Consider the following 27251-nt stretch of genomic DNA (forward strand, 5'->3'; position numbering starts at 1 on the left):
AAATTTCTGATACTGTTTATTTAATGAAAAATCATATTTTTACATCAAAAAATTAATTATGGTACTATTCACTTTATTTTTTATTTTGTCGTTAAAACTCAAAGTTTTCAAATTTTTTCCATTAATTTTCCTTTCTTTAAACCGTACATACCAAATTAATATTTAATAGAGATACTAAAGTGAGTCTCTCACAAGTAAAACTTATTATAAGAGAAAATAATGAATTTCTTGTATTAAAAGAGAAATAATTAAATTTTAATGAATTGCTCACCATCCTCAAATGGGATAATGCTCATCATCCTATTTATCACTCTTAAGTGAATTTGAATTTTGAGATCTGTGTCTATTTACTACACAAATTTTGAAACTCAAGCTCATATAACGTTGATAAATAGAATAATGAACATACATAATAATTTATGGTAATGAGTAAAAATACTTCCCTAATAATCCAATCGGTTCGATACTTTCATTCTTTGAGTTTTCAAAGAAGTTCAAGGGTTTTCTTTTGCTTTGCAGGGTCATACGTTGAAACTTGAACGCATTCCATTCTATCACACTACATGCACTGGCTGACCCCACGAGGTGTTCAAACTCCAAAGTTACCGGCTTTCCTAAATAAGATACCACTGGCTTCTCTGTACAGTACCATATTGTCACAAATCTTTCAGAGGCCAGGACTCTCGTCCCACATCTTTCAGAGGGCAGGACTGCAGGAGGACAAGGAATAGCGTCCCACATCTTCAATCTTCTTCACCATGCTGCCCAAGAGCAGCAGCTTCTCTGCTCTACTTGTTATTGTTTTCAGCTGCAGCTTCAGCTTGCTGAGATTTTGTGAGTCTGTGGTGCCCCAGGATGAAAGTAAGAGATAATATCTTACTCTATTGCTTTGAACTTCAATTAGGCTGGTGCCAAAATGTGTGGGGAGATGAAAAGTTTGAATCTTTGGAAGTTTCCCTGTGAAATTTTAAAACCTGGGTTTTGTTATCTTGTAATAATAAGAATCAACCATTTTTCTTAAATTTTGTTCTTAGATTTTCTCAGTGACCAAAATGGGTAATTGGAACTTAAATTGTTGTGGGCATAGCTTGTTTTTCTTTAATGTGATGTTCAAATGCTAAATATTACTTTTTTCCGAAAAGGAGCTAGTTCATCAGTAAATTACCTGCCATCTGCGAATACAAGAAATTCATTATTTTCTTTAATATTTATATCTGTATGTGATGGTTCCTTATAATTGTGGATAGTTGATGCTCTCCAAGAAATAACTAAAACGATGGGTGCAAATTATTGGAAGTTTAATGGCGATTCTTGCGAGATTGAATCTGTTGGGGTAACAGAAGAGCCACCAAAAGGAGCTGAGAGCAGTATTGGTTGTGAATGCAACAACACTGTCTGTCATGTCACAGAAATGTATAGTTCCCTCATCTTATTACTGAATATTTCTTACATGATTATATATATCTTGATTTCATTTACGTAATTATATATCGTTGAATGATAGAGGTTGGTATATTTTGTAATAATTTACTCGGAACCAAGAAAAGGAAAATAAATGAAGAAAGTTTTTATACTTGTTTCTATATTTTTGGGTAAACTATACTGACCTCCGATGGGGTTAGGTGAAAAACAAGAATCCTCCTTGCAGTGCTAGAACTTACTTTTGGCCGTCCATGTCTAATAGGTGCTAGAAGAAGTTCTGTTGCTGGAGGGATAGATGTTCTCAGTTTTCCACCTAATGTTAAACTTGGCGATGGTAATAAGCTTGATGTTCTTGACCTCAATGTCTCGGAGGTTCGTGTAGTTTGCCCAGGTATTTCTGTCTAAAGGAAGGGTTTTTCACAGAAGGAGAATAACTCTAAATGAAGACCACTAATCATTCATTTGCAAGCAAGTCCTTTATGATTATTCTGCTTTCTTAATAACATTGTACTCTGCATAATACTCGATTTCAAAATTTTGAATCTGACAGAGTACTCAAGGGTTATAGTCTACCCGGCATGCTTCCCCCTCAACTTGTCAAACTTCCTTACCTTAAACAAATGTAAGAGCATTTTGTAAAGTTCAAAAGTAATGTGACTATGTCTAATGACTTTGTTCTATCTGTGACCTTTATTTCTAGCGACTATGAGTATCACTTCATTTTCTTTTTCTTCCTCTTTGTGTAGTGATTTTGCTCTCAATTATCTAAATGGTACTATACCAAAAGAATGGGGTGCAGTGCAGTTAACTTCAATGTGAGCCTCTTGTCAATTTTTGTGATTGTATTTTGATTTCGTACTTCTTGTTGTAAATTAAATAGAAATTCCATGCAGCTCTCTTCTTGTGAATCGCTTGTCAGGGGAGATTCCGAAGGAGTTGGGAAATATTACTACTCTTACATCCCTGTAAGCTTAGATTTTTCGTTTTTCTCAGTATATTATTTTTTTGATCATGGACTTATTGTAACTAAGATTGTCAGGGTCTCCATCCCGTCTCCCTGGATTACATTCTGCTATTACTTCAAAAGCTGCAGAAGCTTTTCTATTTGCATTTTCCCTCCATATTGGAATTTCTTGCAGTCAATGAAAGTGATTCTGGCTTGCTGTTTCCAATCTCAATATTCCTTCTTTTTTGACAATCAGGATTCTTGAAGCAAATCAATTCTCCGGAGTTGTTCCCCATGAGCTTGGAAGTTTAATCAACTTGGGAACTATGTAATGCAATTTTCCTTTTAGAAAAATTTGGTTCTTTATATATTTTTTGGTACACTGTTAACACTTTTTGAAGGATGAAAGATAGGTGAAAATTGATGGTTCATTGCTTTGGCATTGGAATTGCAGGATATTGTCCTCCAATCGTTTCACTGGAAACTTACCGATGACATTTTCTGGGCTAAGAAATTTGACAGACTTGTATGTTTTTTCAGTGTGTTTGTTTTTGAATGTCTAAAAACCTGCTTACATGTCACCTGATACAATTTTATTGTCCAATGCAGTAGAATAAACGATAACAACTTCAATGGAACAATACCTGATTTTATACAGAATTGGAAACAACTCAAAAGATTGTAAGATCTTTTGCTTTTGAAAAAATTCAGACCTGCCGTTTAAATCATTATAGATGAGCCAAATTACTTCAGACTTAATTGTTTCTAACGTTTCATGTATGCGTGAAATATGTATATATTGGATCGTTGAAGAGAAATGCATGCGAGTGGGCTTCAGGGACCCATCCCTTCCAACATATCTCTTTTGATCAACTTAACAGAGTTGTGAGTAAACGCATTTTCAAGTTTTCTTCGCAGCTTTAAGTTGTTATTTTTATTTTTGTTCTATTGAATTACTTGCTTTTATTTCTTGTGGTGCCTACTTAGGAGGATTAGCGATATAAATGGAACAGAGCAGGGTTTTCCAGTATTACAAAACACAACAGGCCTAGAAAGATTGTACGTCGAGTATTTGTATCATCCGTTACCTTGAAGGTGTTAGTTATATTTACCTTTGACGCCAGTTTTTCTAATGCTATTTAGTTACATATCTTAGGGTTCTGAGAAACTGTAACATTTCTGGAGAGATTCCTCCATACGTCTGGACAATGCAAAACCTGGACATGTTGTAAGTAGCGTGTGAAGTTGGGGACTGATTGCACTGTTGTCTTATGACTGGGAATGCAGTTTGATTATATTTTTGTATTCTGATTGTTATAGGGATGTCAGTTTTAACAAGTTAGTAGGGCAAATTCCAGCTACATTGAACTTAGAGAGTTTGAGATTCCTGTAAGTATAACCTTCTGATACATATTTTTGGGAATGAAACTTTAGATTTTCAGGTTGCTGCGTGCTTAGTTGTTTATTCTTTCGTTATATAATCTAATATTGATGTAACACTCCAAAAATTCGATGTTGCTTTCTGTAGATTTTTAACTGGCAACTCTATGAGTGGGAGTGTACCAGACTCAGTGCTCAAGGATGGAAGTAGCATGTATGTCTGATACTTATTTTCAACGCGTCATCTTACTTCTTTCTCTCTTTTGATATATTTGCAACTTACCTTTACCTTCCATGCTTCTCTTTGTACCCAAGATCTTTCTCATGAGTGTATTATTACTAAGTAGGTACTAACACTGGCATTCTGGGAGCTAACCAGTTTAGCATTATTACGATGATTGCACATATGGAAGATTTTCAGTCTCACCTTTTCCTTGATGTATATTATTTTCCAAAATCTGCAATATGCTTTGCTATAAAATACATGTACAGTACCAGACTACCAGTCCCCTGTTTCCATTTTTTCATTTCTTAGTTGAATCTTCCTCATTCTTTTTGGCTTTGACGGAGAGGGGATGCTAGTCTGGAAATGGCATCTCATGGAGCAACATCTTTCTAGGCTTATGTACCTTTTTCCTAGATAGCGAGTGACCCTTACGATTTATTTCTTGCATGCAGTGATCTTTCGTACAATAACTTCACATGGCAAGGCCCCGAGAAACCTGCTTGTCAAGACAACATGTCAGAATACTTGTCTAGTAAATATTCATGTTTTATGCCGGTTTTATAGCGATATAAACTGATTATTGTTTCACATATTTCCCTATGTTAGCAATCTAAACCTGAACTTGTTCCGGAGCTCTTCAACAGAAAACAACTTGTAAGATTGTCTCTCTGTCTTGCTTTCTTTCGTTGCATTATAGCAATCACAAAAATGTTCATATATGCATGGTGTACATTCCATGTTAACATATTTTTCCACTCAATTATGGCAGAAGGAGAGGTCTTCCATGCTTGAAGAATCTCAACTGTCCACGATGTAAGGATATATTTAAGATTATATACGCAATAAAGTAAATTCTTCTGATTGTGAAGTGTGTGTTTCAAACAAAAAAAAAATGCTGGCAGTGAAGTTTGAAACCCGCTTTGCCTGAAATTTTTTTACATAGAACACTACATAATTCGAAACTTTAATGTTTTCATCACTGTTGTGTGTTAGTAGATAGTTGTATTGCATCCTTAGTACGTTACTATCCAGCATTCTTTCATGTTCTCTCACTTGTACTTTTATTTTAACGTATTATGCCAGTTTCAACTTGTTTGCATGTTAATTGTGGTGGAAATGACTTCACTGTCGAAGGAAACAAAGGAAACATTTTGTATGAAGGAGACGGAGGAGTTGAAGGTGGCACTGCAGATTTTTTTTTAAATGATGCTTCTTATTGGGGATTTAGTAGCACTGGAGACTTCATGGATGACAACGATATCCAGAATACACGCTACTCTGTATCTCTGGCATCTTCCAATCTCTCTGGATTATACACAACAGCACGCATATCTCCACTTTCAATCACTTATTTCCATTATTGCTTAGAAAATGGTGACTATACCGTAACTCTTTACTTTGCGGAGATACAGTTTACAAATGACCAAACATATACGAGTCTTGGAAGGCGCATTTTTGATATCTATGTTCAGGTAATTGGTCATGTTGTTACAAGTATATGTTTTGAAGTCACAAAGAGGTTTAACTGAAGCACTTTGTCTCAGGATGAAGTATTGCGGAAGGATTTCAATATTGAAGATGAGTCAAAGGTGGCTCAAAAGCCTGTAGTAATACAAGAACACAATGTCAGTGTGACGAATAATATCTTAGAGATCCGATTCTATTTTGCTGGTAAAGGTACAACAAGGATTCCTGAAAGAGGAGTATATGGTCCCCTTATCTCTGCTATTGCCGTGGAATCTGGTGAGTCGTTTTGATGAGTTCTTCTTTGCCATATTGCAAAGTATGCCTAAGAAAAAGCTTCTATCACAAAATTTTCTGAGTTTAGAACATGAGAATCAATTGATTTGTTCAATTTTTCAACTTCTTTTACGTTTTCTTTTGTTCAATATTGAAAGTGTTATGTTCATTTCAACCTTTGAAATTAACGTGTACCTGGACATATATCTTGTCCTTTCTCCTTGTATGTTATTCCAGTTAACTAGTTGATTTATTCCTTTGAGCAGATTCCAGAGATTGCTCAAATGGTGGAAAAAAAGGGACTGCTCACATTGTCACTGGAGTCGTAGTAGGAGCATTTCTCCTAGTATTCGTGATATTAGGGATCCTTTGGTGGAAAGGGTACTTGCCTTGCAAAAGGGGAAGTAATAAAGGTGCTTGATCTTTCAAATGTGCCATTCTAAGATTCAGTGATTCGTATTGATAATTTTCACAAGCGAAAACTAACAATTAGATGATGTGTTTGCTCAAGAAAGGAAATATAGTGATGAATAATACTTTACGTGCTTTTCTGCTGTGCCTCCTTGGACAGATAGAGACGGACTTGATGGGCAGACAGGGGGTTTTACTTTAAAACAACTAAAAGCCGCCACTAACGACTTCGATTATGATAACAAAATTGGAGAAGGTGGCTTTGGTCCTGTCTACAAGGTACTTTAGGAACCTGTACATTGAATTGTTTCCCTGATGTTTAAGATTTTCTCTTTTTTACATTGAGATACGTAATTCTGAACATGGATTGGTGCAGGGTCAATTGCCTGATGGTAGAGTGATAGCCGTTAAACAGCTTTCGTCCATGTCAAGGCAAGGAAATCGTGAGTTCTTAAATGAGATGGGCATGATTTCTTGTTTGCAACATCCGAATCTTGTGAAACTTCATGGATGTTGTATCGAAGGAGGTCAGTTATTGCTGGTCTATGAGTACATGGAGAATAATAACCTTGCACGAGCTTTGTTCGGTGAGTATGATGCCAATTATTCAACTGTATAAGTATGGTTATAGCCTTTTGTTTATTTGTATTTTGATGCGCTAGACTGATTTCTAGATTTCTTCTTCTATACTCCCTGAGTACTTGAGTTTCGTTCTTTTCGGATATATCTGTTTACATAATTTATTTATAGATGAAAAGAAAGTTTGAGTCAGCATTATTTTCTTTGATATAATTTCGTAGGCCGAGAAAATCATCTTAAATTGGACTGGGCAACAAGGCTTAAGATCTGCATTGGGATAGCAAGAGGACTAGCTTTTCTCCATGAAGAATCAATACTTAAAATTGTTCACCGAGACATCAAAGCGACTAATGTGCTGCTTGATGAGGACTTGAACCCTAAAATATCTGACTTTGGATTGGCAAAGCTTGATGAAGAGGAGAAGACACACATAAGCACCCGAGTAGCTGGGACCATGTCAGTTGCCACTTGCCATATCCTTGTTTACATTGACTTCGTGTTACACTTTCAGTGAAATCTAGCTAAATTGGTGAATATTTTTTTCATGTAACAACATATTGAGATCTTGATTTGCAGAGGATATATGGCACCAGAATACGCACTATGGGGTCACCTGACCTACAAAGCGGATGTTTACAGTTTTGGAGTAGTGGCCTTGGAAATTATCAGTGGGAAGAACAACAACAATTATATTCCGAGTGATGATTGGGTTTGCCTTTTAGATTGGGTACTCTTTACCACACCCTTTTGCTGTTTGATCCATTTTCGCATCCATTCTTCTGGTTGTTATCATTAATACTGATTCAGCGTGAAACTACGATGAACATTTTCAGGCTTGTCATTTGCAACAAACAGGTAACTTATTGGAGCTGATCGATGAGAAGTTAGGTTCCGAGTTTGACCAAAAAGAAGCAGAGATCATGGTTAAAGTAGCTCTCCTGTGCACAAATACCTCTGCATCACTTAGGCCTAGCATGTCCGAGGCGGTGAGCATGCTTGAAGGACAAACACCCGTCCCTGACGTGGTACCAGAACCGAGGACGTATAAGGAGGATTTGAGATTTAAGGCCATGAGAGACCTCCACCGCCAGCGGGGTGATCATAGCTCGAGTATTAGCCATACGCAAAATTCATTTACTGTCCATGCATTCGAATCTACCTCTACGACTGGCCTCGACTTCTCGGAAATCATCTCGGAATCAAGGCCCTCTTGAGAAATAATGGAAGTTCTTTTTCTCTTGTGGCAATCATCATGTATCGGTAGTCTTTGTAAACGCATATGCAGATCTGCTGTGTCCATATTTTCTTGTACATACATATATATATATATATATATATATGTGTGTGTGTGTGTGTGTGTGTGTGTGTGTGTGTGTGTGTTTGTTCTCTCCAGGGTTTAGGTTGTACTGAAAAAAAATCGGATGAGATAATTATTTGCATGGAATCATTTGAAATGACTGTTTAATGAAATAATTTTGTTCTCTCTAGGGTGTAGGTTGTATTGGAAAACATTGGATTGAATTAATGAATTTAAAATGACTGTTTAAATGACATAATATTTGCACGGAATCATTTGAAATTCGATTGTGCGTTTTTTTTTTTTTTTTTTTTTTTTTGAAATTCTACTTTCATTATGGGGAAGAGTGGAGTTTTGAACTTGGTACACATGGATAGAAACTCAACTCTCGATCCACTATAAATTGGATCTATCCCTTCTTCTCGCTCACATCCCAGTATGAAAAGAGTTTAAGAGTTTGGTTCCATTGAAAAAAAGTTAGTATGAAGGAGTGGCAACAATGCGGCACAAACAATTTAACCTCTTATAAAATTTTCTAGTCTATCATAATTCATGATGAGAATTTTGGCTAAATCGCACAAATTAAACATCGATTTCATTTTTTATTTTATTTTTTTAAACTTCGACAATACGAGAGAAATTTGTTGATATAAAAAAAGTTACACTTAGTTAGGAGGACATAAACCTTACTTTCATAAAGCAAAAAAAAAGTCAAAATACAAAAAAAGAGGGGGGAGACATACACCTTAGCCCTCTTGAAAAATAAAATATAAGAAAAAAAAGGGGGACATAGATTTTACCTCTCTTGAAAAAAAAAATACAAAGGAAAAGAAGGGGTGGGCAAAGGACCAAACCGTCAAACCCCTTTAAAATAAAACCTAAAAGATAAGAACATGCAAGACAAGCCGCAAAACAAAATATTAGGTAAAAAAGAAAATCACAGATCAAGAAGGGGGGACAAACTTGTATGCGCCATGCACAAGAAATCTAAATGTAGAAAAGAAAAAATCTTTATGGGAGGAGCGGCATGCCAAACAAGTGAAGACAAGAGAAGCTCTAAATTGGCTAATTTGTCAGCAACTGCATTCTTTTCTTGAAATGTATGAGAGCAATGGACTATCATGTTTGTAATCGAGAAATACATTTTGGAGCGACCAATGAGGAGAAAAAGAACCAGAAACAAAACAAGATATCACGTTATATAAGAGTCACTTTCCAATCATAAATTTTGTCAATTTCATGCGTGAGCCAATTCCACGTCAATTAATGCTAGTATTTGACAAATTAATTTATTCTAAGGAAAACTAATGAAAATAGCTTGAAAACTTTGAGTTTTAACGATAAGGACAAAATAAAAGATAAAGTGAATAGAACTAGTTTTGGCTTTTTAGTGTAAAGATGTGAGTTTTCGTTAAATTGAACAATACCGGGAGCTTTTCGTTAAAATTCCCTTTATTCTAACTTCTCACTTTTCATAGTATTTATTTGAATGCTTAAAGTGGCGGAGCCAAAAATTTACAATGATAGGGTCAGAAATTTACCCTTGGCCGATGACGTCATCATTAGAGTACTGGACACCGGCGTCTGGCCCGAGAGCAAGAGCTTCGATGACATCAGATTCAAACCTATGCCTATGTATTTGCTTCCCCCAGTAAATAAATCCTCACCCACCCAAATTAGCACAGGAAGAAAGCACACTAACATAAGTAGCTTCATTTGGCTTCACAAAATAGCCCATCACATTCTCATGATTCATCATCATCTGAAAAAACCGAATTCCCTTACTAAAACACCCATTTCTCCCAAACCCGTTTATAACGCTTGTCCATGAAACCACGTCCCTTTACAACATGCTTTCAAATAGCAAAACAGCAAAACCCATATCCTTATTCTTCCCAAACCCATCAATCATCGCATTCCACGCAACCACACATGGTTTAGACATTTCCTTAAACACCTTACGGCGCATCGCACAACTTACCAAACTCGGCATAGAAGCTCACAAATGAGGTCTATATAGAAGGGCCGCACAAAGTGTATGGGAACCATCGAGGAGTCCAAAGAATCCAAATCCCCGCGTGACGACGATGAAGTGTTGGCCGATTCGATGCCTTAGCCAGGGCAGGCCGAAAACGCGGGTCTGACGATCTGGAGGTTGCCAGGCGGTAGATTCACGATGGTGCAAAGATTTAGTAGGGGAGAAAAGGCAATGATGAAGTGATGGCTAACAAATGAAGCAGCAGCACCTTCCTATAACTTCTATTTCACATAGTTGCTTTATTTTATTTTAAATTCTATTTTTATCCTATAACTTCTATTTCACAAAATTTGTTTCATATTTTTTTTAAATTATATTTTTTTCCTATAACTTCCTAAGCCATTATACAACATTAAATTAAATTAAGTAACATGAAACAACATTAAACAATATGAAATAACATTAAATAACATTAACCAACATACAAATTATATAACATAAAAAAATAATATTTAACAACATGAAACTTAAACAACATTTTAAAAAACATTTAATAACATAAAACTTAAACGCCTACTCCATGCTTATTTTGGCCCAAAGATGTGCAGCAAGATCATGTTGTAGGTACTTGTTTGTGGCACGAGAACGTATCATTCTATAGCCTCATGTACCCATTTATAAAGATATTACCAGTTTTTGGATTGAAAGGCAAATTAGGCCCATCATATATTTTTGCACGAGCCCTTCTTGACCTATTTGGATCTTCTTGGTCGTCATCGGACTCTCCATCAATATACTCATCTTGCTCATCCTTCACTATCATATTGTGTAATATGATGCAAGACATCATGATGGAGTCCAAATTTTCTCGACTCCACCCTCTTGCCGATTCACTAATAATCTTCCACCGTGCTTGTAGAACGAAAGCTCTTTCAACATCTTTCCGGTATGCCTCTTGGTTTAAGGTAAACAACTTTTCTGCGTCATTCTTAGGGTTTGGAATTGCTTGGACAAGTGTCGCCCACTTTGGGTAGATGCCATCTGCCAAGTAATACCCCATATTGTACTGACGATTGTTGATGTAGTAGTGAAGTTGAGGTGCTTTACCTTCCGTCAAGTTATTGAAGAGGGGTGAACGCCCAAGAACCGTAATGTCATTTTGGGATTCAGGGACTCTAAAGAAAGCATGCCAAATCCATGTGTCATATGAGGCAACCGCCTTTAACACAACAGTTGGCTTTCTCGACCTTCCGCTAAAGCCTTTTTGCCATCTGGTGGGACAGTTCTTCCAATCCCAATGCATACAGTCCAATGACCCTATTATGCCCGGAAACCCACGGTCTTCAGCTTTGCAAAGGAGCCGATTCAGATCTTCTTGATTTGGCTCGCTGAGGTATTCGTCTATTGTGTCACATAATTGTTGAATAGTATCAAGGCATGTAGACTTAGACATACCATGGGTTTCATCCATTGAATCAGCTGGGGAGCCATAGGCCATCATTCGAAGTGCAACAGTAACCTTCTGATGAGGTGAGAAACTAGGGCAGCTTGCTCTGTCCAGCTTCTGTCGAAAATATGGATTGACTTGCTGGACATCACGAAGTAAACACTCGAAGACATGACACCTCATCCGGAAGCGACGTCTGAAATCCTCTTCTGTGTACACCGAGTTGGGGTTGAAGTAGTTGTTCATTAGATTGACATGCGACATCGCTTTGTTTAGTGGTTTGTAAGAGTGACCAGCAATAGAGCCACCCCATTGAGGTTGTTCCTCAGTTGGTTGACACACCATAGCCGCAGCCATGACTGCTGCCATGTTTTGTTTGTTGCGCCTTACTTGAATTTCTTCATCACACTCCTCATCTTCTCGTCTCATTTGCACCCATTTTGCTTCCAATTTGGAATTGGATGAAGACCCCCAGTTGGAATCCGAAGAGGATCCAAAGTTGGAATTCATTGCAAACTTGAATTGAAAAAGATTGAATTGAAAGAGATTGAATTGAAAGAGATTGAATTGAAATAGATTGAATTCAAAGTTGTGTGAATTATAGCCCAATATCCACCCTATTTATAACAAAAGAAAAATTCAAATCCAACGGCTAACTGACGTCAGCATGTGTAAAAATGTGGTTTTTTGTTAAAGTGAACAGTACCAGAAGTTTTTCGTTAAAGTTTCCACATTTTATACCTCAATTTTATACCATCTTCTGTGACAAATGAGTTGAATTGGACAAGCCCAATCATTCAATATCAATTTTCCTATTAATTTCATTATTTTTCATTAAAAGACTTCAATAAAGAAAATTGCAGACTTCAAGTCTCTATCTTCCGTTAATAACTTAATTTTTGTTGAAGGTGTTTTTATTTGAAGAATTATAGGGAGAGAGATGCATCGGCAAGGTGTAGAGAGAATTGGATGAATTTTGAGGTGTTTTCTCACCAATTGTTAATAGTAGGAAGGTTAAATCTTTAAAATCAGAAAACCATTCAAAATATACCATGGAATCCCAATAAAATTTATACAATTACATTCCTAATTCTCATGAAAGCTAGTAGGCATTATTTAAGAAAATAATCAGATGAAATCCTTCTTTTAAACCAACCCACAAAAAAGATGTTGAAAAGAAAAAAAAAAAAAATCATAAGAGATGAAAGCAATGGAGCCAATGAAGATTGGAGAGGGAATACTTGAATGTAATGCTTGCCAAGTGATTGATGCAATGCCTAAGGCATAACTCGACAACATTCGACAAGTTACATTGAGAACACTCGATAATTTCTTTTTATAGCACTTATCGAATTATTTCGACGTATGTCGATATCTATTACAATATGATTCGATGCATGACAACAATTTCACTAAATATTCAACAAAATAACTCAGTAAGAAATACTTTTGCATGCTCCGCTCTGTTTCTATTTAAAACTTACTTTAACCTTGGAATTCCCCAATGTCAAATGTCGGATCCGCCACTGCTCGTCTCCAAACACATTTGTCTGTAACCAAACGCCTCGTAATTAGTTGCTATGCATATGCATGAACTGAATATAGACGCAATATTGTTTTATACATTTCCTTTTGATGACTTTTCAAACGACAAGGTTTTTTCCATGGTTTGAACTTTCTAGTCAAAGAAGGTTAATCTAGTTGCCTACACGACACATAAAAGTTATACACATAAAGTAAACCAAATAAATGGTCAATATTGGGAGGAAAGGAAGTAAAACACCTAAACAATTTTCACCAACGAAAAGAATAAAACACCTCAATAATATTGTACGTATGAGATTGAATGCCAGTATAAGAGATTGAATGCTATTCAGTAGCTATATAATATGTCTGGTATGCTATGAGTATGTTATGACATATGCATTATGCCGATATTTTGCTAGGATCAATATGTCATAACATGCATTTTGTTAATGCTTTGTTATGTTCGCATGTGATGACATGTCATAATATACCCTAAACTTTGTCCTACAATTTGACAGAGTACGTACGTAAATGAACCCATGCAGTACATTAGCTTGTCTTGTCTGTTTTGTGCGCCAAAAAAAAAACACTTAATAAATCATTAAACAAGCCTTATCGTAACTAGTTTATTAGCTAATTGCCATCAAGGTTAAGCTAGTTTTGGACGATATGGTTATTATCTGTTTAGTGATATTTGCTGGCAAACACGCTTCAAGCCCTGGGATCAGTAAGACAAAAACTTCACTATAGTTGGATAGCAAATCAATTACTAATATTTCAACAACAAAAAATACGACTTATTATCTGTTTAACCGTTATTAGATCTATTTTATATTAGGGATTTGTAAATTTTTCTTTTTATGTGTGTTTGTCAAAAGATCTCTTGCTAAATGCTCTAACAACGTTTAGCAAAACATAAATGTTTTCAAGTTATGTAATCGTTTTATAAAAAAACACATTTTAGATGTGTATTTTTAAGAATATAACAAACACACTTATACCATAAACGCTTATTAGCAAAAATACTTCCTACGAAAGCATTTCCTTTACTAATCGATCGAAGCAGAATATTCCCCATATTGGTAAACCATGGGCGCATCATAATCATAAAACCAACTTCTTTGCATACATTATTTATTATATTATCCAATTGAAAAGCATTTGGGAACCCATCATGGCATGTAATCCGTCAGCCGCGTGAATCTCCTCTCTCTCTCTCTCTCTCTTCGGAAAGTACGAAAAACAGAAAGCTTTAATTGGTGATAGGATAGTTAAAAGATGATCCTGGTTGTAAAGAATAAAGCTCGCCATGAAATTTGTTAGAATTTAAACGTAAATTGAAAGTTTTATTAATTATAGCACGTGTGACATATATATGAGGTTAAAACGAAATTCTGTAGCACGTGAATGTGAGGCTTAATATAATATAATTTTATTCAAAGTTGAGCTAATCCAAGTTCTAGTTGTCAATAGGCTGGCAAACAACAGGTGTTGAAGACTAGTCAAATGCGCAAAGAACCTACTCAACTTACGTCTCCACAAAAGACATAAAAGATAAATAATTTTAATTCATCACTTTATTTCTACTTCCATCTAATAATATCTTCTTTCTCTAAAAATGTGATCTTAATTTGAGGACACATCAAGGTGAACAAAAAATTGATTTTCAACTTTTTTTGAGAATTGATAAGGAAAATTATTATCTTTCGTATATGAGATATCTACCATAATCACTATGAGCGTATTTGCCAAAACTTTTCGCACGTTTTTTTATCATCAAATTTAATAAATAAAATAGAAGTAATTGTCAAAATAAAACAGAAGTGCATGGGAAATTAGAAAAAATATGTGTATGTCATTTTCAATAATTAAAAAAAAACCGTTGGTCTACTTTAGGCAAGTGATTTTGACCCTGAAAATAAAAAACCAAAGTGGGGATAATTATTTGCACCATTATTCCATCCGGATAGATAATTATAACTTATATAAGAGCCTGCCGACAGAAACAACGGAGTTCCATGGATTGTGATTATGTGAAGAAAAATGGCAGCAAGTCAAAACCTTTCAAAGTTGTTCTTCTGCTATGTTGTTCTACTCACAGTGCTTATCTGCATTGAGCCAACCAAATCCCAGGAACAGGTGGGCACTCTTGCAGACGATGAAGGTAAAGGGCTCTCTTACTTTGAAATCCTTTGTTTTGATTTTCTATATGTGTGAAGTGATTGCAATTTTAGCTGCTGGAATTGGATTGTTCATCTGAAAAATGTTGAAAATTGTATTTATGGTGGAAATAACTTAAATTTATAAGCTTTTTAGACAAAATTTGACAGGAAATTGAATAAGAACAGAGCTTATGCATGAGTTTTTTATGAAGTTTAATTTTTTTTTTTCTGTGTTTTATGTGGCCAATTGTATTAGACTTACTAGAAAGGATGAAACTTTATCTTACCCATTACTTGCTTTTGTGAAAAGTGATTTTGAGATTGTGTTTCTGTGTATTTGGGTGTGGCAGTGGAAGCACTTCGTGAAATAGCTGTGCAGTTGAATAAAAAGGATTGGAATTTCAGTGATCCTTGTAGCAATATTCCGACTATTTCAATCCCGCATTCGGATGAGTACAACAACACTCTTGTCTGCAACTGCTCTTTCTCTGGCAATGTATGCCACATCCAAAGCATGTATGCACCTTTTACGAGCTGTAGTATATAATTTCTGCTCTAAATTGCCTGTGATGGTAATGGCCAATGCTGCCATTGCAAGTGTATGAAGGTTTTTTGTCAATATCAAGTTGTAAGAGATTGCGATTTTTGGCACAACATTCATAACCTGTAAGTTGTGGATCCTTATTATGCAGTATTCTTACCGGACAGGACCTTGATGGTGTGCTTCCGCCAGCGCTGTCGAAGCTACCTTACCTTAAGCAAGTGTATGAAGATATGTCCGCTAATTTGTTTTAGTTTCTTCATCCACAAATCTATTAAGCTTCTGTCTGAAAACCTAATAGCACTGTTTCTTTATGATCGTAGTAATTTGGCCAGGAATTACCTTAGTGGTTCAATACCGCGCGAATGGAATTCTACGAAGTTGGAACTTCTGTGAGTGAATTCTAGACTTTTGTTTGAGGTTGATAAAAACTTGCATACCAATTATTGAACCAATTTCATGCACATGCAGGGTTCTCAGTGTGAACAACATATCAGGACCCATTCCTGGTTATTTGGGAAGCATAACTACTCTCCAATCGCTGTATGCATCTATTCTTTCTTCCATTGCTATCACCTCATTCAGAATTGTTAGTTTTGTGCACCAATGCGAACTTGACAAGGCTTTTTGCTTTCAGGGCCTTGGAGAGCAACTTATTTTCTGGAACTCTTCCCCAGGAATTGGGCAATTTGGTTAACCTGGAGCTTCTGTTAGTTTTCTACTTTATCTTCCTTTGTAACTTTATATGATTATATTTTTTAAATTTTATTGGATTTTCATAAGCAAGTATATATGTTAATTGACAACGGTTTGGTCTTGTGTTTCCATGGCTAACTACAGCTATCTTCGTGCTAACAATCTCACTGGTGAGCTGCCTTCTGCCCTCACTAAAATGACCAAATTAAGAGTACTGTAAGTGATATGACTACCTTAAATAATGTAGGTTCGTTCCATGAAATACTTATGGTTTATATCATTTAATCTTTCGGCTTTTTGTGGCATTATTTACAGTCAGATTGGCAGTAATAACTTCACTGGAAGAATACCTGACTACTTTCGAAGTTGGAAAGACCTCCAGGCCTTGTAAGAGATCACTTTTATTGCACTTTTTAAATTCTCAACTGAAATATTTTCATGTGTAATCCTAAATCCATCAAATATGTTGTTTACAGAGAGATGCAAGCGAGTGGTCTTGAAGGCCCCCTTCCATCTAGTCTCTCTGCCTTGAGTAATATGACAGATCTGTGAGTCCTGCCTTCCAAGCTATCAGTTATTTTAATTTGCATGATCTCCTTGCGTCTTTCTAATTTAGAGAGAAAAATGGATTTATGAAGATACTTGTATTCCAACACGTTGTCATGCTGTAACCTTTTGCAGAAGGATTAGTGACTTAAGTGGTGAGAGTTCATCTTTTCCAAACTTATCAAGCATGACGGGCATGAATAAATTGTGAGCCATATTTTAGGTTTTATATATTTTTCTATTAGCATAATGCATGCAGATGAAAACTAATTTACGAATATTGGTTGTTCAAATTGCAGGATGTTAAGGAGCTGCAATATAACCGGAGAAATGCCTGAATATATCTCTACCATGACAAGTCTGACTGTTTTGTAATTCTTCTATCTATTATTCTCCATTTTTTCATGACATGAAGCTCTTAATAATTGGTTCTACACTGTAGCTCTAGATTATTACTAATATTGTATAACAAACTGGTAACACTATGAGCAGTTTGACCTTACACTTTAAAGCATATTCTAAATTTGTCCAAAACCCGATCGTGAATTTGGTGTGCAGACTACTGGTTGATTCATTTATGTTTTTAAGATTTGTTGAATTTACTTCTGATTATTTATATACATATTCATTTGCAGAGATCTTAGCTTCAACAGATTGGAAGGGAGTATTCCAAATTTTGCAGATATTATGGAATTGGCCACAATGTAAGGAATATAACTCATAAGGGTAGCTAACACACATGATGATGCATGGAGGCATTTCCCTTGGTTCGTGCAAGTGTCACGATCCAACTTTTAACATTGTCATTTTGATGTTAACATGAAGCTTACTTCTGGATAACGCATTCTGACTGAATAAGAATGAGTGCAGTTTTGTTTTGTTGTTTACCAGAAGAAAAAAAAAGTACAGAGATATGAGTACATTTAGGATTCGACCAAATTCTTGCTAGGAATCATAGCTGTACCAAGGGAAAGGCCTTAGAAAGACTTTAAATTTCTCATCTTTCTTTGTATTTTGAACCAGTATACTTATAAATATATGTTCATTGACTTCTGTTTTATATTGCTCACTGATCAGATATCTGACAAGCAACTTGCTAACTGGTCTTCCAGAGTGGATTAAAAATAGAGACAGTCGCTAGTATGCTTCTTCATCCCAGATTTTTACATATTTTTTCTGCTTCGTCATCCTGAATTTCATATGAACGCATTATTTTTTTCTATACTCTGTTGATAATGCATACTGTTGAATTACCACAAGTAATTATATTATTTACAAGTTTTACAAAAATCTTCTGATATTGATTTTACCAAAATTCGAAGCTAACAGAGAACTTCATGTTTTGTGTGCAGCAATATAGATCTTTCTTACAATACTTTTCCTCAGAACTCTGTCCCAAATTCTTGTCGAGAGACCTTGTAAGCATAACGGTTTTTCCATTTTTTTTATGTTAATGTCCTTGAGATAAACCTTTGTTACTTTCTTTGACTTCTTATATAGATGAATCTAACTTTTTGTAATGTGTTTTGCATCAGCAATTTGTTCAGAAGTTTTTCCAGTCGGAACAATTCGTATGCTTCTAACTTCATGAGCTTCATGCAACGACTTTTCATTTCTCTTTATTAAGTTAAGAAGCTAATGTTTATTTTTCATATTGTAGGCTACTTAGCAATTGCCTCTTTCCATGTTCAAAAGGTAGTTAAAATTTGTTGTTAGAATTAAATCCGTAGGTGTAAATTCGTGTTCATATGAAGTGAAAAGGTTACAAAGCATTGTTTTAAATTCTTTCTCTTCTTCTTTCTCTATATAGATCGGTACTCATTACATCTAAATTGCGGTGGAAATCAAACCACAGTCGGAAACATCAAGTACGAGGCAGATGACGCCTCAGGAGGTGCAGCAAAGTTTTTTCAGAACTCAGCAAATTGGGGATTTAGCAGTACTGGTGATTTTGCGGATGTTTGGAGCTCCAACAAAGACTATATAGCAAATAATATTTCGATGCTCAGAATGAACAACTCTGAATTGTATAAAACTGCACGACTGTCTCCTCTTTCTCTCACATATTATGCTCGTTGCTTAGCAAATGGAAATTACACTGTGAAACTGCACTTTGCGGAAATAGTTATCAGAGACAACAGGTCTTATTATGGTGTTGGAAGACGAATTTTTAACGTTTATATCCAGGTAGTCATTGCAGTGCTTTTTGGCTCTGTAAAAATAGTAAACATTTTACATTTTTGTCACTTTCAGTTTTAACCATTTGGATAACTTTGACTCTTTTCATTGTCTTTTCACTCACAGAGCTTAACCAGCGATCCACAACTCCACATACTTTTTAACAATTTTTCTGAACCGCTTGTCTTTCTTATTTTTCTACTTGACTGAGTAAATAATTTATTGCAGGATAAACTGGTTTTGGAGGATTTTGGTATTGAAAAGGAAGCACAAGGGGTTGATAAGGAAGTGATTAAGGTATTTAAAGCAGTTGTTAACGTTAAGACTTTAGAAATCCGCTTTCAGTGGGCTGGGAAAGGGACAACAAATGTTCCAAAATCAGGAACATATGGTTCTCTGATATCAGCTATCTCAGTGCAGTCTGGTAAGTAGCAATGTTTAAGTTTCTCTCTATACAATCCTGTCGAAATTTATTGTTCTCTCACAATCACTGTTCTTGGCTCTTATTCTAGATTTCAAGCCGCCTGATGATAGCAAAAGGAAGAAATTCATTGTGATTGGAGTTGTTTCAGCGTTATTCCTTGTTTTCGTAATTTTGGGCATTCTTTGGTTGAAAGGCTGTTTCGGAGGCAGGACAACCAGGGAACAAGGTACAGACAATACCATATAGGTCTTCTGTTTTTTTTTTTTAGAAAAGTTGAAAAGTTATTCATATTTCTACTTGCTACAGTATGAATTTTCAAAGGGGCTTTTACATTGGTAGCACCTATCAGTATGCTGAACCATTAGAGAGTTAACTTATCAACGAAAGTCAGCTGCTTGGTTGAACAGTCGAGAGGATCGAAATCTTATTCTTATCATCTGTATTTACTGAACCTTGATTCCTATCCCTAGGATTACTAATTTTTATTTATTTCACTCAAATCCTTAGCCTTTAACGTTTCCATTTACAATTCTAACTTAAAGTTAAATCCCATTTCTAACTTCTTCTGCTAAAATAATTTCATCATCGAATCATGCATGCACGAATCTGATGGAATTTGACAGTTCATCAATATGTTAAAATTTACTAGCGGTTTAATGCCGGCCCTTGTTGTAAACATGTTATAAATGCAAATTCAACTCTTATTCTACCTCTTGTTGCCCTCTCGATTCTAAATAGTTCAATATGTTAACCTTTCAACATGAACAGATCTCATGGGATTCGATCTTCAAACTGGTTTCTTTAAATTCAAGCAACTTAAAGCTGCAACTAACAACTTCGATGCTGCAAACAAGCTTGGGGAAGGTGGCTTTGGAGCTGTTTACAAGGTATTCCACAACTCCATTTTGTTTCCCTATATTTGTAAGAACTTTTCTTTTGTTTTGAATGCTATGGTGTATCACTCTTGGAGAGTATTATGGTTGACTCATATTCCTCAAATGTATTATATTTCAAAATGCAGGGCGAATTATTAGATGGCACATTTATTGCAGTTAAGCAACTTTCTTCAAAATCAAAGCAAGGAAATCGTGAATTTGTGAATGAAATAGGCATGATTTCTGCCTTACAACACCCAAATCTTGTGAAATTGTATGGATGCTGCATCGAAGGAAATCAGTTATTTTTGGTGTACGAATATATGGAGAACAATAGCCTTGCCCATGTTTTGTTTGGTAAGTTGGACGAAGTGCAATACTTGCGTATGTTATAATTAGTTTCATGAATATTCTTTGAGTTATCTGCTAATTTCAGGCCCAGAGGAAGGCCTAAAGAAACTGAACTGGAATACGAGGCATAAAATATGTCTTGGCATTGCAAGAGGTCTGGCTTTCCTGCATGAGGAGTCGACACTGAAAATTGTTCATAGAGACATCAAAACAACCAATGTACTGCTTGACCGAGACCTTAACCCTAAGATATCCGACTTTGGTTTGGCTAAGCTGGACGAAGAGGAGAAGACCCATATTAGCACCAGAGTCGCTGGAACTATGTGAGCAATCCTTCATTTTGTTCTTTCATTTGTTGTGGTTTCTATTTTGCTCGTTTTATTTTCTTAATTTAGATAACATGAAGACTTTTTAACTCAAATCTTCTTTTTAACGATAAAAAAACTTTACTGAAGTAGATGTATTAATTGCAAAATTGTATTTCAAAACATCATCGAAATCAATATAATCAATGTACATAAAGTTCTTTAGATGACATCTTTATGGACACTTAACAGAAGTTGTTAATGTGCAGAGGATACATGGCACCAGAATATGCGTTATGGGGTTATTTGAGTGACAAAGCAGATGTTTACAGTTTTGGGGTCGTTGCATTGGAACTCATCTCTGGAAAAAACAACGTCAAATATCGTCCAAATGAGAATTTTGTATGCCTTCTTGATTGGGTAAGACCTTCGTGGCAGTCGTTTTTGGTACAGGAAAAAGTATATGGGAAGCCAGAGTGCTTTTTGTAGGACTGTTTTTCCAACACATGCAAATTGTTTGGCTCCGCCGTATTTGTAAAAGAGAACCGAAGAATTAGAACATGGCTTTTCATTTTCTTCTTCAAATGTTTTCAACTTCTCATCATTCCTTCTGCATTTCTTCTCAATGCCGCAGGCCCTTGTTTTGCATCAAGATGGAAATCTGATGGAGCTGGTGGATCGAAAGTTGGGGTCTGAGTTCAATAAGGAAGAGGCATTGAGAATGATAAAGGTGGCTGTACTATGTGTCAATTCATCACCGGCACTAAGACCTACGATGTCTGCAGTAGTGAGCATGCTTGAAGGCCAAACTCCTGTTCGCGAGGTGAAGATAAACCCGAGTATTTATGGTGACGAGTTGAGGTTTAGGGCCTTCACCGAGGACTCTGATACTGCTTCTGTACAGAGCACGCAAAGCTTACTGTATTCACCCGATGCAAAACGGACCCCCTATACCTCATCGTCTGTCTAGGATATCTATGCAGTTGATCGTGATTCTCGTGGTAAATGAAGAACAGTGTGGCCGGGTGGTCCGTTGTTGAAGGCAGGTGCTCATACCAAAATGAAAGCACAAATTCACTAGAGACGATACGGCCATTTTCTATAGTTTATTCTTATTTCTGATCGTAGCTTCTGCGTATCACGTGTATAACATAATGGTGGTAGTAGTTCGCATGCATGAAGGTGCCCGAACATCATTTTTTATTTTATTTATTTAGTTAAGGAAACCGATAGAGAAGAAGAGGGATATTAGACTTATATGCGGCAGCATTTGTTATAGTAGTAGGAAGAAAAAAAGGCTGGATGGGGAACCATTATATCACAAAAATATATTATTAAAACAATTAACCATCGTATCTTGTCTCTTATTATTCCCGTTGCTAACCGGAGAAGTCGGGTTAATTTATTTATTTTTTTTTTTTTTCATATTCTTATGAAGAAAGGAAAGACAGAGTAGGGAGGAAGACCACATACAATATAGAAAATTAAGAAAAAGAGAGGAGAAGACGGAAAAAAAAACGGAAGAACCATTAGATGAATCTCATGTGTTTATTAATTAATAGGAAAAAGAATTATGAAAATTTTAAATATAAAAAAATGATAAAAAATTGTATTAAAACTTTTATGTGGCAAGCTTTGACTGGGGTGTAGTTTCACTCAGCAAGATCCATGACAAACTGAATCTCACACAAATTTTTCTTCTGTTCTCAAATATTATATATATATTGATGATATGCAGTGATGTTTCATGGTGTATTGTAGTCAGTACTCACACACATCAAATAGAATCTTAAAATTAAACGAGAAAAAAGTGGATGTGTGATTTGCCGATAAAGTCCTTTTTATTGCATTCTGTAGCATATGAAAAGATTTACACTTTGATATCATGAGTTACAAGCTATGGTCCTAACAAAAGTGGGTGTATTTCTGTGAGATTGTAAATATTTATAAACAAATTTTCATGCAGGGCCGGGTGGGAGCTTGATATCGCAGTACGCTTAGTAGCCTGGGAACATTGGTGGAGGTGGAGATGAGTATTGGAACCCGATGGTAGGTGGCAATACGAAGTCATATATTGGAGGGGGTGGTGAGGAAACGGGAGGAGGAGGTGATAAAGATGGAGAAGGTGGTGGTGGTGATTGGACTGGAGGTGGTGGTGAGTGGACCGGTACTGGTGGTGGTGATGATTGGACTGGAGGTGGTGGTGAGTGGACTGGTGCTGGTGGCGGTGGTGAGTGGACTGGTGCTGGTGGCGGTGGCGAGTGTACAGGTGGTGGGGGTGAGTGTACTGGTGGTGGGGGTGAGTGGACCGGTGGTGGAGGTGAGTGAACCGGTGGTGGAGGTGAGTGGACCGGTGGTGGAGGTGAGTGCACAGGTGGTGGAGGTGAGTGCACAGGTGGAGGAGGAGAGTGCACTGGCGGCGGCGGCGAGTGTACAGGTGGTGGGGGTGAGTGTACTGGTGGTGGAGGTGAGTGCACAGGTGGTGGAGGTGAGTGCACAGGTGGAGGAGGAGAGTGGACTGGTGGAGGAGGAGAGTGGACGGGTGGTGGAGGAGAGTGCACAGGTGGAGGAGGAGAGTGGACTGGTGGAGGAGGAGAGTGGACTGGTGGTGGGGGTGACTGAACCGGTGGTGGAGGCGAATGGACAGGTGGTGGGGGTGAGTGCACCGGTGGTGGAGGCGACTGGACGGGTGGTGGGGGTGAGTCCACTGGTGGTGGAGAAGAGTGGATTGGTGGTGGGGGTGAATGGACTGGTGGTGGAGGAGAGTGAACCGGAGGTGGTTGCGAGCTCATTGGTGGTGGTTGCGCTACTACTGCTGGTGGAGGGGAGTGAACTGGTGGTGGGTGAGGGCGGATTGGAACGACAGATCTTTGCCCAAAGGGTGCTGGTGGAGGAGCGTCAACAATTGGTGGAGGGAAAATTGGAACCTTAGGACCTATGTCTTTAGGTGATGGTGATGGTGATGGTGATGGGGTTTCTAAAACCGGCTCTGGAGCAGGTGCTTCTACTTGAGGCGGTTGTGCCTTGGGTGGTTCCTCTTTTGGAGGTTGTTCTTTGGGTAGCTCCTCTTTAGGAGGTTGCACCTTTGGTAGCTCTTCTTTGGGAGGTTGCACCTTTGGTGGCTCATCTCTAAGAGGTTGTTCTTGGGGTGGCTCCTCCTTGGCAGGTTGTTCCTTGGGTTGCTCCTCCTTGGGAGGTTGTTCCATGGGTTGCTCCTCCTTGGGTGGTTGTGGTTGTGGTTCTGGTGTATGAGGTGTTTGAACCGGTTCAGGTGATGGTTTTGGTGGTTGTGGCTTAGGTTGTGGTGGTGGTTGTTTGGGTTGTTCTGTCTCTGGTGTCTTTGGCTTTTCAACCTGAGGCTGAGAAGGTTTCAACGGCCCATGTCCACCGCCACACTTTGCCTTACTGCAATCCACTGGCTTGCTCACCACAGCATGACATTCTTTTGCCGACTTTTGTTCAGGCCTGTCTGGTAAACAATTGCTCACATCATCAAACACAACGTCCTTCCGAGATCCTGGCACGCATTCTTGGGTCTCTCCATTGAAGTAGTTGTACGAGAACGTGAAGTTTCCCAAGTTTGGCAACATACATATACTATCAGGAACAAACCCAGTTAGCATGTTGTGTGCGATATCCAGCTCCTCCACCTTTTCCAAGCCCTTGAAAGTTTTCGACATAATCCCACTGAATGTGTTTGAACTAATATCGAACACCGTCACGTTTGCGAGTTGTCCGATTTCAGGAGGCAGACATCCAGTAAACTTGTTGTTGGAGAATACAACCTCATTTAAAGTTTTAACCATTTTTCCAATGCTGTTGGGGATGCAGCCCTCGAGATGGTTGTTGGCGACGACAAGAACTGATACGGGGGAGTTGCCGAGATTTTCAGGAATGGTGGATGTGAACCTGTTGTCATTCAAGAACAAAGCATCAAGTTCCTTGTTGAAAAGCTCAGGAGGCAGCTTCCCCTCAAAATCGTTGAACCTAAGGTCGAGGTACTTGAGGTTATGAATTTCTAGGACAACGTCGGGAAACGATCCCACAAAGCGGTTATTGCTAACATCAAGCTCGTGGAGAAGAGTTAGCCTTCTAAAGCTCTTGGGGATGATTCCACAGAACCTATTAGAGTTGATATGGAACAACGCCATGTCCGTCAACAACCCTAATTCCGCAGGAAGGTGTCCAGCGATGTCTGCATGGTTGATATCAATGCCTGCCACCACCTCAAGTTCCGGATCATCAAGAGCCGGTGCGCAGAAGACTCCGTTGTAAGCACATACATTCTCGCCAACCCAGTTCTCGGTTGTTTTGAGAGGGTCCGAGTACACGGCCTTTTTTAGAGCCTGAAGCCCAATGTATGCACGTCGAAGCCTGGTGTTGGGAAACTTTAGATCAAGCTCAACCTCAAATTCATAGTTGTCAGGAATGTCACCACCTTCTGGGAGGCTTACAAGCTGGCGATGTGCAAGAAAGGACGCTTCGGCATCGGTTAGGGCAGAAGAGGAGGAGGAAAATAAACAGAAAATAAAAAAGCTAACTAGAAAGCAGCCATAGGCCTGCATGATTTTTCCACTGCCTCCTTGTTTTGACCCAAGGCTGCTTATGGGAGATGAGGGGAGAGGGGGAGAAGGGAGTGTTATATGTAGATGAAGGCCACTTTGGTTAGGTTTCTTTGAGAGGTTATGCAAAATTTTCTCAGCATGTTTGGTTGTCTCTAGAATTTGTTGATGCCTTTTGGAGTGATGTCTAAATTTAGGATTTCTGTTTGGTGGAAATGCTGAGTTATTGGAAATCTTTGCCTAAATTTGCATGCGATCGTTGCAAAATGATAGACCCGACAATGACCAGGTCTCATCTTTCATTCGGTATTTTTGGTTGGTTGGGTATATAAATCTGTTTTATGTTTTATTTTTTTAATTTTTTGTTACAATATATACTTACACCATACAAGCAGCAAGCCGCACATAGCACACGTCATGAATGAAATAGAGAGAATACATAATACTGATAATATAAGTCACGAGATAAGTGAGATTGACAAATAAAAAAAATATAATTTCGGTCATGTAAAACACGCAATGAGAGTGAGATGAGAATATAACTCTGTTCAATTTCTTGTCAAACATATTATGTGTGAGATAGAAAGATAAGACATAACAGAATAATCATTCCTAAAAATGACTTAAAAACTTTATAAGATGTCTCAAATCTTGAGCTAATATGTCTGCGATCCGAGTCTAATGCTAGTTTAGCCCAAGATCGGTACTTTCGGCAACATGGCTCGATGGACGGCCACCCAACAAGTCTAAAAATGAACTAATAATATTTAGGTCCAAATTGATGGCCCTTCCATAAATTCTCTGTTTCAAATCCTATGCTCAATCCACCAAATAAAGGAAAAATAAAGCAGACAAAACTCAACTCTTTGTTTGTTTTAAATACCTTTTGGTATGGTTAAGTAGTTGTATCACTAAATTCGTTTGGAAAATGCATCTTCTTATTGTGTTTTAATTTTCAACACACTTATAAGCATTTATGATTATCTAAAAACACTTTTAATAGTTGTAATGTGAGATACGTAATTTTTTTGGTTCATGAGATGTAAGTACCCGAGTACGATATATAACTAGTATTTGATCAAAGTGATAGGAGCATATTTATGCTACTTAGTTATGTTGTTTCCTTGCATTTAGTTACTTAATTACTATCTATTTTAGTCTTTTAAGCTATTTTCGTATGTTTTTAGGTCCTAATAGCAAAAGGAGCAAGAAAGTGCATTTTGAGGCTATTTGGAGCAGTTTTGGGCCTGGATTGGATAGCTTAACTATGGAGCAATGTGGATGGACGAAATTGAAGTCAAGAGATGCTAGGAAAGGCTAAAAATTTGGAGAAAGAAGTCCAAATGCAAAGAAGATAAGGAAAGAGCAAGAAATAAGGAACCTTATCCAAATTTCCTTGTCTTATCCAAACCTTATCCAACCTTATCTTATCTTATCCTATCCTAATCTTTTCCTATCTTAATTCCAACTTCAAAGAGGACTCATTTTCACATTAAATCACCTAAATATCAAGTTCTAGAAGCCCGATTTTTGTGCATTAAGTTTATGCCACATGTAACCCTTCTAGAAGTTTTAGAATCTGCCACAATAACCATTCCTTGTCCTCCTTGGAATCTAATTGAAAGTATCCTTGTTCTTTGGTGATTTGGAGTCCTAAT

General features: G+C 37.2%; 3 protein-coding genes across 6 annotated transcripts; 2 read left to right on the forward strand and 1 right to left on the reverse strand.

The window, feature by feature from the left end:
- Window positions 1-662: 662 nt before the first annotated feature.
- On the forward strand, window positions 663-8191 carry LOC137725966 (putative LRR receptor-like serine/threonine-protein kinase RFK1). Of its 4 annotated transcripts, XM_088693844.1 has the most exons (25): window positions 686-861; window positions 1248-1413; window positions 1685-1813; window positions 1973-2044; window positions 2169-2237; window positions 2316-2387; window positions 2625-2696; window positions 2823-2894; window positions 2978-3049; window positions 3182-3253; window positions 3356-3427; window positions 3525-3596; window positions 3689-3757; window positions 3897-3962; window positions 4427-4489; window positions 4581-4628; window positions 4744-4787; window positions 5058-5446; window positions 5519-5717; window positions 5981-6127; window positions 6286-6404; window positions 6502-6712; window positions 6926-7160; window positions 7281-7431; window positions 7538-8191. In XM_088693844.1, exons 4-25 carry the CDS (start codon window positions 2001-2003, stop codon window positions 7916-7918), a joined length of 2739 nt encoding a protein of 912 aa, XP_088549970.1. In that variant the 5' UTR covers window positions 686-861; window positions 1248-1413; window positions 1685-1813; window positions 1973-2000; the 3' UTR covers window positions 7919-8191. The 4 variants fall into 4 exon arrangements, with proteins under 4 accessions (XP_088549968.1, XP_068320912.2, XP_088549969.1 ...); XM_068464811.2 differs by lacking the exon at window positions 1685-1813 and having other exon boundaries at window positions 664-861; XM_088693842.1 differs by lacking the exons at window positions 1685-1813; window positions 2316-2387 and having other exon boundaries at window positions 663-861.
- A 6689-nt stretch (window positions 8192-14880) lies between these two features.
- Window positions 14881-22386, forward strand: LOC137725964 (putative leucine-rich repeat receptor-like serine/threonine-protein kinase At3g14840). The gene is made up of 24 exons (XM_068464809.2): window positions 14881-15117; window positions 15466-15631; window positions 15808-15879; window positions 15980-16048; window positions 16128-16199; window positions 16294-16365; window positions 16497-16568; window positions 16668-16739; window positions 16829-16900; window positions 17034-17105; window positions 17198-17269; window positions 17534-17602; window positions 17976-18038; window positions 18251-18316; window positions 18434-18469; window positions 18559-18593; window positions 18709-19085; window positions 19305-19500; window positions 19589-19726; window positions 20269-20387; window positions 20522-20732; window positions 20812-21049; window positions 21301-21451; window positions 21666-22386. The coding sequence occupies exons 1-24, from the start codon at window positions 14997-14999 to the stop codon at window positions 21999-22001; spliced, it is 2967 nt and encodes a 988-aa protein (XP_068320910.2). The 5' UTR covers window positions 14881-14996; the 3' UTR covers window positions 22002-22386.
- Window positions 22387-22853: 467 nt separating this feature from the next.
- On the reverse strand, window positions 22854-25690 carry LOC137725965 (uncharacterized). The gene has a single exon (XM_068464810.2). The coding sequence runs from the start codon at window positions 25594-25596 to the stop codon at window positions 23029-23031; it is 2568 nt and encodes an 855-aa protein (XP_068320911.2). The 5' UTR covers window positions 25597-25690; the 3' UTR covers window positions 22854-23028.
- Between the last annotated feature and the right edge of the window lie 1561 nt (window positions 25691-27251).

Source organism: Pyrus communis, chromosome 5 (genome assembly GCF_041283825.1).
Source record: "Pyrus communis isolate YQ-2024b chromosome 5, ASM4128382v1, whole genome shotgun sequence".
Classification (NCBI taxonomy): domain Eukaryota; kingdom Viridiplantae; phylum Streptophyta; class Magnoliopsida; order Rosales; family Rosaceae; genus Pyrus; species Pyrus communis.

What these genes read in the sequence shown, in the direction of transcription:
- LOC137725964 (XM_068464809.2), top strand. Translation starts at nt 14,997, where the DNA reads ATGGCAGCAAGTCAAAACCTTTCAAAGTTGTTCTTCTGCTATGTTGTT. An exon ending in ATGACCAAATTAAGAGTACT is followed by an intron (nt 16,569 to 16,667) that starts GTAAGTGATATG and finishes CATTATTTACAG; the next exon opens with TCAGATTGGCAGTAATAACT. An exon ending in TTTTCCAGTCGGAACAATTC is followed by an intron (nt 18,470 to 18,558) that starts GTATGCTTCTAA and finishes TTCATATTGTAG; the next exon opens with GCTACTTAGCAATTGCCTCT.
- LOC137725966 (XM_068464811.2), top strand. Translation starts at nt 759, where the DNA reads ATGCTGCCCAAGAGCAGCAGCTTCTCTGCTCTACTTGTTATTGTTTTC. An exon ending in CAAAAGGGGAAGTAATAAAG is followed by an intron (nt 6,128 to 6,285) that starts GTGCTTGATCTT and finishes CTCCTTGGACAG; the next exon opens with ATAGAGACGGACTTGATGGG. An exon ending in CCTTGCACGAGCTTTGTTCG is followed by an intron (nt 6,713 to 6,925) that starts GTGAGTATGATG and finishes ATAATTTCGTAG; the next exon opens with GCCGAGAAAATCATCTTAAA.
- LOC137725965 (XM_068464810.2), bottom strand. Translation starts at nt 25,596, where the DNA reads ATGCAGGCCTATGGCTGCTTTCTAGTTAGCTTTTTTATTTTCTGTTTA.